General features: G+C 33.2%; 1 protein-coding gene across 1 annotated transcript in view; it reads right to left on the reverse strand.

Annotated features, from left to right (window-relative positions):
• PTEN (phosphatase and tensin homolog) overlaps positions 1-12,340 on the reverse strand; it is a 90,672-nt gene extending 78,332 nt beyond the window's left edge. The window contains exon 1 of the mRNA XM_008575812.1: positions 11,710-12,340. Coding sequence (XP_008574034.1) covers positions 11,710-11,788 — 79 coding nt within the window. The 5' untranslated portion in view covers positions 11,789-12,340. The remainder of the gene's footprint in view (positions 1-11,709) is intronic.
• Positions 12,341-12,346: the final 6 nt, after the last annotated feature.

A 12,346-nucleotide genomic window follows, 5' to 3' on the forward strand; every position in this document is an offset into this window, starting at 1 on the left:
ATAGGAAAGTTAACTTTTTCAACCAATAAATAAAGTTTTAAAACATATAAAATTTAATGCACAGAAAGACAAAAATACCAATAGCTTCATGGGAGGGATAGGAATAAAAACAAGGAAGAGGAACTCAACATCTCACGCCCTTTAAACACCATTAAGTAAACAGCATAGGTATGACTTTTAAACTTTAAGTATTTGGATTAAGTCTCACCTACATATGTGCCTCACTTAAGGTAAGAGATATGATATATGTATACATTATCTGTCTACCCAAAAAAAGTCCAAAAGAGTATCATTCTTTTTCTGGCCTACAGTGCAGTCCTGATCAAAGTCTATAAACTCATGCTAATAAAACAACCTACTTTGCTCACAGATATGTCTAAAAATTGGCCAAGATGTTCCTTTTACAAAAAATATAGACCCCGGACACAAAGTTGCATCTGAGATTGTAAATTCAAAATCTTATCTAAACTTAAATATTATTTCTGATCATGTTAATCACTTGGCATAACAAACTTACCAAGAAAAGAAAAACAATGTCAATAATAATAAAAGTAGATTAAAATTAATGAATTCTATTAAGCCAAGTATGCAATTTTAAAGATTTCCATAAAACTTAGTAAGACCAAGTTCTCGAGGGTAAAAAGAAACAACTTCTATAATGTAGCTCAAAATGCAATAACAAAATTTTAAATGAGGAGCTCATCTGCATACAGACAAGAATTAAATTGTAGGAGAAGAACCTAAAAAATATTTAAAGCAAATCTTCAAGGAATTCTTAATAAATCATTTCCCTGCTTGAGTTCTGCAGTAATGATTTCCTATATATCTCAACTTGTTAGGAAAACATCAGTTTAAAAATCTCAAAATCTTGTACTTATCTCAAGTTAAAACATGACGCTTCCACTAAAACATCTAAGCAATCTAGTAAAAGCAAATGATCCAGGCTTTCATTACATAATTTAGTTCTCAACCAGTATCTTATGTTTTAGTAGAAAAATATAAACACTAGCGTAACTGTTAAGTTTCATTTTTGCAAAAGCTTAAAATTTGGTATTAGTCTTAAAAAAATCACAACTAATAGATGATTCCAAAACAAAGGTGTCAAAACCACTTATATCAGTAAATTACCTTAACTTTTCCTGCATTTGAGTAACAGATGGCAGGCCTTAGCTCTTGGAAACTATACAATAATCACAATCTGTGTCACCTTTTCAAAAATTAAAAAGAATCCAAATAGCCTTAATAACCAGCACTATAGCATATTTTACAGTATTATACATAATCTTGACCACAGTCTAGCTATACAAAACTGTAACATACTTCCAGTGTACTAGGTTATTTATTTTCTATGAATTTCCTACAACTAGTCCATGAAAGCTATTCACATGTTAGACTGCTTCTTGAGTTGTCAAAAAACATACATGCATATGCTCACAAACAAAATATTTTTGCCATCACTACATTTTCATTAGCATCCAAGAACATATACGCCACACCTAGATCAACATTTCCTTAAGAGTTGAATCAATTTTATCCAATTAGGAAAAATGTGACTCTAACAAGTAATGCTTATAAAAAGAGAAGAATTTGTTTGTACCTTAATATTTTAAATACTTTTTGTTTTAACTATATGAATTAATAAATACACTTTGTTGATAAAGAATTATCATTTAGAGAATACAGTTATTTCCCTGTTTTAGTATCTGATATTTAAAATTAAATCTGGGCTGGCCAGTTTGCTTAGCTGGTTAGAGCGCAACCTCATAACACCAAAAGCATGGGTTCAGATCCTGGTACTGGCAAGCCATAGAAAAAAATAAATAAAATAAAAATAAGATCTGATAAAACTAACAAATGCAATTTTTTTTACCACAAAAGCTAGTGTACTGATTATAAATGAAAATGCACAGCAAACCTTGATCAATTAATATCACATCAATTACCTAGGCTACTATGCAAATATAAACCATATCATTCAAAACATGCTTCAGGAAATAATAATATCACCAAGCCAATATCTTTTCTGATTATAACACAGGAAAACAACAGGGTTATAACCACTTTGGTATAAAAATAATGTGATAGTTCATGCAAATTACTTTCATATCTACTTTAATTTCAATACAATATTCCTACAATACTTAAAGGAAATTGAGAGATCAGAAGTATTTAGATGAATCTTATTTTGACTCACTTAAATAATTTATTCTTTAAGTACTAAATATGGAATAGATTTCCTGAAAGTAATTCAGGGGGAAAAAGCTTTAAGGCTATACCACCACAACTATTTTTTGTGTAACAGATTATGATTTTGTGAATCAAAATCATGAAAATATTCCATAATGCTTAGGTCATCTTAAATCCCCTCATTAAAAAAAAAAAAAACAGAAAATAAGAGGAAAAAAAATTAGTGAAAAATGGAAAAAACTTAATGTATAATTACAAGAAAATAATTCAATATTTCTGATAAATTCACCATTTAAAATAATTAAGGAAATTATGAAATGCTATGAAAGTTGTTAAAAAAAAAAACACCCTTTAGGTTCACCATAAATTAGATTTTTAAATATATGTATATGAACAAAATTGGAAGCTAATATGAAAACAAAGTTTTAGAAAAGTAGGACAATGGGTAATTTTTTAAAATTCTCAATTAGTCATGTTTTAAGAAAAAAAAATTCTTAAGTATAGTAAGCAAATGTAGTTTTTATTTATATACTGAAATAAACACCATAAGTCTTATTCAATTAAATTATAGCAATGAATACCATTTGTTTTTCTCAATAAATTTGAAGCTATCACATGATTAGACTTCCTGGTTTGAAAATATTTATCAATACACCTAAATATCCCCTGTAATTTGAAAAAATCATACCACTCACTCAAAACATAAATTTCATAAGAATTTTAAAAATAAGGCCTTGACACTTTATTCTGCATGTGCAAAATGAGAGACGAAGTAAATTGTAAAATCAAGCAAACAGAAAAAAATCATAGCAAACAATCTATTTCTAGAACACTTTCATAACTATGTCCGTCTGCCCTAAAAACAAAACAAAACAAAAAAATTTAGAATCCACCACTAAAGCTACTCCCTTGGCATCTCCCCATCTCTGGACTCATCTAAAACTCCGTCCCAATTTTTTTAAAAACTTCTCATTAATGCAAGTTTTTAATTTAGATAAAGCTCTTTAATTCAACAGGCTGACATAGCAAATCTAGGGCCTAGAAGAGAATATAACACATGCAACACAGAACCTTAGAGTCAGTCCTATTTTCTTTAAAAAAATTCGAGATTCTATAACTGTCAAAAATTTGCCTTTTTACATCAGTATGTTTAACTTCACAATATCTAACTATACCAAAAGCAGTTTTAGAATTAAAAAGTATAAGATAAAAGAATGCATTAAACAACAACAAAATACTGGGAGCAAAGTAACTCCCAACAGCTCAAAAACATAAATAAAGGAAAAAAGGATTACTTTAAAAACTACTGGCAACATAAAAATTTTTTTAAAAATTGCCTTGTAATAAAGCATATCTATCTTGTTAGCAGTTGTATGTAACATCTTTCTGAATACCACATACAGTATTATACTGACAACTGTTTATTAAAAATATCTTCAACCTTTTCTAGCAGAAGTTCAAAGCAACATTTTCACCATCAGTCAAAGAACACGAGCCCGCCTTCAAATAAACCTTTTTTATTACTAGGGATACCTTTTGCAGACAAAGTTTTTATTACAAAGAATACAGGCCTAGCAGCAGTCAGAAAACCTAAATGTTAAGCTTAGCTCCATCATTTATTAGCAATTTGACCTTAAATACCACACCCTAAGGACAAAGGTACTAACTTTTATTGGATATTATACTTATCTTATTAGGTACCAGACACTTTATACAGCTTTTTGGCATTTTATACTAGATAAGTCTTTGTTTGGGGGTGAAGGGGTCCTGTGCATTGTAGGATGTTTAGCTGCATCTCTGGCCTCAACCCACTAGATGCCAGGAGCACGACTCCTCCAGTCGTGAACACCAAAATGTTTCCAGACATTGCCAAAAGTCCCAGATGATACAGGAGGAGTTCATCCTCAGTTGGCAACATACACTCTGAAAAAACCCAACATGTACTTCTAACAAACCTGAAAAAACCAACCTACAAGTTAAGGATTTTTACCCCAACGTTAGAGTTGTGGAAACTGGGGTTCACTAACGTTAAGCAATGTGTCTTTTATCACACAACTGATTAGTGGCTGAGCAGGGATTTAAGCTAGACTTTAGGTCTAGTCAACTCCAAATCTATGCTCCTTCCAGTCCACCATCCTGCCCTTCTAAACTCACTGCCTCATCTATAAAATCAGAATAACATTTTCCATGCTGAGCTATTTAGGGTTTACAGATCAAATGAGATAAAGCATGGATAAATTCTATTAGCCTAAAGGAGTATAACATATTAAGGGTTTGCTTGGCGGGAGGTCATGTAATAAAGTGGTTCTCAAAGTGTGATTCCCCAGACCACCAGCATCACCTGTGAACTTCTTAGAAATACAAATTCTCAGGCCCAACCCAGACCTACTGAATCAGAAACTCTGGAGGTGGAGCAAGCAAGCTGTGCTTTATCAAGCCCTCCAGGTTATTCCCATAAGCTCTGAAGTTTGAGAGCCATTGATGTAACAAAATAGGAAAAATACTGCACCAGGTGCCCCCAAATCCCTACCTTCTTTAGACTCAATCTTCTATTAGCTTTCAACAAGTTACTGATTCCACTGGAACTACGATTCCTAAACTTAAGAGAAAAGTAATGCTTGCTCTATCTGCTTCTTAGGTTGCCTCTTTTTTTCTTTGCAAAATCAAATGAACTAATGATTAAGAAAGGGTTTTGTTCATCAAAAAACACTAAACAAGTAAGACACTGTCAGAGTATATGCTAGCTAATTCTATTACATTAATTAAAAAAGGAAAAAATGTCTTTTTACTCAAGTACTCAATTCTTCAATATCTTTCATAAATGACGTCAAAATGTTGCATAAATTTTACAACATGGCTGAATTAAGACTAGCACTGTTTTCACATTATGAAGAAAAAAAAACAAAAAATCTCAGGCATTCCATTTTTTCTGACAGACTCAGAGTAAAATAATTCATAATTATACATTAAAAAAATAAACACCTATAAACAATGATGGGTAAGACACTTGTGAAGAAGACATTGAAAATATGAGAGAGACAGAGAGAGAGAGACAAAGCAAGAAAGAGACTGGGGGTTAAGACCTTAAGCCATATTTTTTAAGGGGGACAAACTACAACCCATAAAACTCTCCATTTAAATGTGTTTATGGACATGACTTAAAAATAAAGATTTTTCTAGGAAACAAAAATAAATAAATAAATAAACACCTAAAAATCAAGCTTAATAACATCTTCATTTTAAAAGTGGAAACAAGTTTTTAATCCTATTTCATTTAATCTCCAATCAATTTAGAGTAACAAGAACACTCAAAAGTCATCTCACTAATTCAAGAGAGTGATTAAAATTTTAAATGGAAAAAAAAAAACACATTTATTTCAAAGCAAAAAGTTCTTTGCAGCTTTAAACATGTATACTATATTTATGAATCAGTTTAAGAATGTATCTCATTTCAAGAATACCTGTTTCAAATCAAAATGTATTTTATAATCCCTTCTTCAAAAGATCAAAAATATTAAACATATAAAATTAGCAGAATGCACTGTTTGCAATTACTACTAAAGAAGAGAGAACCTTATCTACTTCGGCCTGAAAATCTACATAAACTTTAGAGAATAAAATCAGTTATTCTGAATGGCTCTAATAATACTAAAGCAATGGTAAGTTTTAGGTAGTGATATAAAGCAAAAAATAGGTGCAGGGAGAGGGAGAGAGAAATTGTTTCAGATATCAAAATGCACAATTCTATTCTACAACCTAGACTTGGACCAAAAAAAAAAAAAAAAAACAAACTACAAAAAAAAAAATTTAAAAAAAATAGGTGCAGGGAGAGGGAGAGAGAAATTGTTTCAGATATCAAAATGCACAATTCTATTCTACAACCTAGACTTGGACCAAAAAAAAAAAAAAAAAACAAACTACAGCTAGTTTGCAAAACATGTAACATAATACTTAAAAGATAGTCACATACATAATTAGACAGAGTACAATTCACTCTGCAATATGAAACAAACAAGCCAAAAAAACCACACTGGAAATCAAGTGTTTCACTACTGAGGGTACTGTGATACAGCTGGGAATCCAGTGCAGGCAAAGGGGAAAAAAACGTTCCCTATGCACACTTAATAGCCTTTACTGGGGAGATCTTAAGTTTATTTCACCCTTCCCCATACTTAATAAGAAAACATGAAGAAAAAATCCTTTAGCTCTTTATTCCCATATCTGGGGCCTAAATTATATTGAGAATCTTGGCCAACTGTGAACACAACAATACAGAGGTCTAAGCTACTAAAAGTCAACCAGCTACTAAGTGGCAGAGCAAGGATTACAACACAGTCAGGCCAAGAGCCCACAATGCCTCCCTAAAATCTAAAATGAAACAATGTACACACTTGAAGCATAATTAAAAGTAATACTCAATATTTTAATGTAACTTAAAATAGATTTAACATATTTAAAAACTATAAAACAATATCTATCCTCCAAGGTAATCTCTTATTTGAAGAGAGTAAAATTCATATTAAGATAGAGGGTTTAATAACTTTGTATTTATTTACATATATACACACAGAGAATTCAAACATAAGTTAGTCACTGTTCATATTTGAAATAATGACTACTGATAATTTTCTGTACAATTTCTTAAAATACAATGCATAAACAGTCTTCTTTTCTGTGTAATATTGTTTGCTGGCATGTGCAGCTACAATATCCATCTCTCAATATTCTCGACACTGCCAACAAGTGTATGTACACCAAATAATTAGAAGATGTCCACCCATGTCCTAAAGTCAAATGTTGCAAATCCAAGAGTCCACCTTAACTATACTGAACTAAATTAAAATTTCCCATCCAAAAAAATTCACCCCTAAATTATATTTGCCAAACACCTTTTTTATTCTAGTGAAAACTATTTTAAAAGAATGAAATTACTAATCCTCTTTTGCAACCAATGAAGAAAATTCAGAAAATTAGGGAAAAAGTCAATAATAAAATCCAACATATTAATTTCACCTTTCCTAACAAATAAAAGTATTTTACTTTAGTGAATGCATATATTCAATACTTACAAACAGAACCATTATTCACAGACCAAAACACTTTTAACCATCTAGCAAAGAATGTATGTGGCAATAATAGGGACTATATAAAAGAATTAAGGATATCAGTCTGCTCAGCAAATTCTTACCAACTTAAAGTTTAGTCTAATTTCAACGTTATTGATATCTCTGATAGCAACTGTTTTAATTTCAAAGCTATCAGATAGAAAGCCATTGTAAAACAGAACTGAATATTTACTAAATATTTACTGACCCCAATCTCACAAGTTGATACAAATGTCCCAAGTTTTTAGAACAAATCCTAACACCTTTTCTTAATGAATCTGGGACACAAAATGAATTCTCCAATGCTGAAAATCAAGCTTATCTAAAAAAAAAAAAAGAAGAGGAAATAGAAAAAGGGAATGAAAGTGAAGAGTAATAGGTTCTATGTAATAAAATTTCAGAACTGTCTTTTTAACCCTATGATTTCTACAGAAAAAAAAATATGGTACCAAATAAATTTTTAAGCTACATTAATAACATATATTTTGGAAGCTAAATCCTTATAGTGTGGCACAGGCCTAACATTTCATATGCATGTACACTTCTAAATTTCTCCTTACAGACTCTGAATTCACATAGCATATCAATATAAACACATTTTATTGAGTTAAAAATTTAAAAATAGAATGTTTACTGAAAGCGAATTAATGTTGAAAAGTTGTGAATTGATTTTCCCATAACGAATACTTCACCACCAAAAGTCACTTTAGTGATTACTTCAAAAGTGGCTTAAAAATTCTTAAGAAGTACTAAGCTATCGCCAAATGAACATACTGCAAATGGGAGTATATTTCAAAATGAGAATATCTGAAAATAAAAACTGGGGGGTTGCCAGTTAGCTCAGTTGGTTAGAGTGTGGTGTTACAACACCAAGGTCAAGGGTTCGGATCCCTGTACCCATCTACCCAGCCCTACTGCAAAAAAAGAAAATAAGAATTAAAGATTTCTTCACTTCCAAAAAGTAAACAATTTCATAACACTAAGAAGTTTATATATGTTATGTGGTTATTATGAGAAAGCAGAAATACTCTTCCGTACAAAAATCAGAAATCACCAGCTGCCTTTCCCATTTATTAAAATAAAGTTTTAAAAGGTAATTCAAACAAATGCATCTTTCCCTACTATCTCTCTAAAACTAAGTTTAAAATTAAGGTGGTTATATCTCACCATATCTCATTATCTTTAACCATTTAGTATTTATTTACTATATCATAAGCAACATAAATCAGCATTGATGACTATACTGTTGTGCAAACTTTTACAGTGGACAGCAATAAAATTCCTTTTCCTTATATTAAGAGTAATATAAACTGTAAATTACTCTTTTCAGATATATTTTACTCCTGAATAAGCTTTATGGAAAATAAAGTTTGTAAATTATCATATAACAATTAGGTGGTCCAATCATGTTTTTCAGAAAAGAAATACAACTTAGCAGATACAAAACAATGTAAAAAAAAAGATTGTGAATAGAATCTTTCTTAAAAACCTCAAAATTAATTTCAAAGATCACTTACCTTAAGAGATGATATAGCTAACTTCAACAGTCACTGTACTCTCTACAAGTTAAAAATATTCACTATGAAGATTGGCATTTGAAAAAATGCAAATCTACCACACAATAAAAATACAACAGAAGCCTAAAGTTTCCTCACACTTCAAGTAAAGACACTAAATTATTTATAGTCTCACATTCAGCACTGCTTTCCAGACTAACATTAAGAATAAAACCCTAACAAATTTTTAGAATTCAATTTTTCAAAAATATTTTAAAACTGAATTATCATTCTCAATTTTCCTGAGACATCACTTCATTACTAATCTTCCTTTATCAGATAAAAATACTCCAATCACTACTTTCACAAAGGAATTGAACTTTTACAGGCTAGCTGCTGAAATAGATACTCAATAGGTAGGTAATCACAACCTGCCAGAGACAGTCATCAATGACCATTTAAATTTCTGCCCCACCCCCACCCCCAATAAACAGAAAACACTAAAGTGAAACCAAGCAAACCAAAGTGCTCTGGTATATCAAAATTATTCTAAGTGCAACTATCAAAAACAAGCACTTCACTGACTTTTTCCTTACTGACTTTTTTTCATATCAACATTTGGCTCAATAAAACCACAACTCTAGAAATCAAGTGGAATTAGTCATTTGTTGCAATATTTGATACTGCTTTCTATGCATACCATAACTAAAAGTAGTTCTAGAGAAAAGTTTTAAGTCACATAAATTTCATGTGGAGAGGCCCATCTACTATAAAATAAAAGGAGAAACTGCCAATCACCTCACTGCTCACATATCAGAATCACGTAAAATAATTTTTAGAACTTATAATCCTGATGATAATTTTAAAATCAGGCGGGGAAAGTAAAAATAGGGTAAATGTACTTCGGATGCTGAAAGAAATCTGTCTACCAGACAGCACTGTAGTAACTTCTTTGAATAGCTTTTTAAATAAAAGTTAAACATTTAATTAATCTGTTCCTATATATCTAGACGGTTGTCATTAATTCATACGGATAATAGACCACTTTTGAAGTCAGAAATCAGAAGAATTTTTCCATAATTATCTTCTGGGCGAGTGGGTCAAGTTCAGCTTTAATAATGTTTTCAATTAACACAGACACCAAAATATCCAAATATTATTTTTAACTTAAAAGAAAACTAAGTTTTGTGAAGCTACCTCTTCAGTAAGTTTTATCTTCATAGCAAAACAAAAATATTGGGCAAAATTCGCTGTGCACATTTGTATGCAGTTAACATAATTCAAAGGAATAAAACTTTCAGATAGAAAATATTTTCTTAAAAAAAATATTCCCCATAATTTTCAGTGGAACATATACTTGACCATCATTCTACCTTTAAACAAAATGTTTACTAATATTTTCTGAGAAATTATTTTTATTAAGAATACCCTATTAACACTTAAGCAATTACGTAATTTTAACTAAATATTGTCCACTGCCACAATTCACATCACCAAATTCTTGGTCTTAACAGAGGCCTTGGTAGAGCTTAAATGCTTCAGTCACCTCAGACCAATAATTTAATTCTGTTTTAACACACCTGATACACTGGCCTACAATAGCTCTCAATTCCTGTCAATACTTTCCATTCTGCAAAAAAGGAGGACTCTATTTCCATCCTTGAGCAAAACCAGTTTGTTGTACCTGAAAATGCAAAAATTAATGCTTTTCGATAACCACTAACTTTCAGACAACCAAAACTACACACCATTAAAATTCTTGGGTTTCTGTCTTATTCAACAAGATGACTCAGAAAATTTAATACACTATGTAAAAAGCTAACATACCTACAATCTGAAGCTGGAGCAATCCACTCTTGCCAGCCTTTCTGGATATTAGCTGGTAAAATGTACTTGACGTTCTACAAGTCAGAGTAAAATTAACGGATACCCAGGAGATGTCAGAGAACCTGAAACCTAAAAACGATGAGTAACAATTCTGGTGTCAACAATAACACTTAAATTTCATGTGAGAACTGAAGTTTCATCTCTACAATCATCAATTGCTACACATAATACCCGGGAACCTGCACGACTTTATCATCTGGGACCAAAAACTACTCAATCTCTATTCTATTAAGTATGACAAGAGCACTGAACATAAAATGCTACAGAACTGCAAATGTCGTGCCCTATCCAATATAAATCACCCTATCGGGAGAGAAAAAGCAAACACAACGAAGATCTAATAAGAGTGCCTTATAAAGTATATTATGACACTACTAATTTCAAACTACAAACTTCTAAATGGAGTTCAAAGTTATAATTAACTTACTTTAAACATACAAACCTAGTTTTGCCCTCAAATGCGAATCATACATGCTGAAAATGATCCTGCTTGTAAAGTTACGCAAATCAGACCACAACTCACATTTTAAAAGAATCTATCAATGCAACCTAGGAAACTAAAAACAATCACTGCAAGATTCTGATGCAATATGCGTACGTGCAACACTAATTTTCATTTTAATCTGATCTATACTCTTGATATAGGGCCTAAGCCAAAATTTAATTGAAATATTCTCAATCTCAAAGCGTCTACTTTTTTGTTCTTTTATTACACCGAATTGCTGAGCTCACTAATCCACTAACAGTGTACTGTATTCTGTATTAACGGACAATAGCCCTAGGAAGAGACCACAGGGAAAGACTAAGAAACCAATCGGTGCCTTGACACTTGCAACCAGGCAAGAGTTCCGTCTAGCCGAACACACCCTAGGTTAAATACATTGAAAACAAACACAAAATATATGACCTAGAAATCTGACCAGGGTTAAATGTTATAGTCACCCAAACTACGGAAAATTTTTGCATCCGTCTACTCCCACGTTAGAAGATAGAGTGACAGAAAGGCAAAGAGGAGCAGCCGCAGAAATGGATACAGGTCAAGTCTAAGTCGAATCCATCCTCTTGATATCTCCTTTTGTTTCTGCTAACGATCTCTTTGATGATGGCTGTCATGTCTGGGAGCCGGTGGCTGAAGAAAAAGGAGGAGAGAGATGGCAGAAGCTGCTGGTGGCGGGGCTTCTTCTGCAGGATGGAAATGGCTCTGGACTTGGCGGTAGCTGATGCCCCTCGCTCTGCTGCCGCTTGGCTCTGGACCGCAGCCGGGTAATGGCTGCTGCGGCGGCTGCTGGATGGTTGCAGCGACGGGGCCTGCTTCTCCTCAGCAGCCAGAGGCCTGGCAGCGGCGGCAGCGGAATGGGGAGAAGACGAATAATCCTCGGAACGGCTGCCTCCTCCGGCGGCCTCCGGAGCCCGGGCCGGGGGGGGTGCGGCGGCGGCGGAGGGGAGGTTTAAAACCGGCCCGGGTCCCTGAATGTGCCGCCGCCGCCGCCGCCGTGTTGGAGGCAGTAGAAGGGGAGAGACCAACTCTCCGGCGTTCCCAGCCCTGGAAATGGTGACAGGCGACTCCGATCCCCTCCCTGGAGCTGCAGTCCCTGCAGCCGCCGCCGCCGCCGCTTTTCCCCCCCGCTCCAGGAGCGGGAGGTGCCGCCACCGCGCCTCAGCCGGCTCCCG

The sequence above is a fragment of the Galeopterus variegatus genome, unplaced genomic scaffold, assembly GCF_000696425.1.
Source record: "Galeopterus variegatus unplaced genomic scaffold, G_variegatus-3.0.2 Scaffold1242, whole genome shotgun sequence".
NCBI classification, from domain to species: domain Eukaryota; kingdom Metazoa; phylum Chordata; class Mammalia; order Dermoptera; family Cynocephalidae; genus Galeopterus; species Galeopterus variegatus.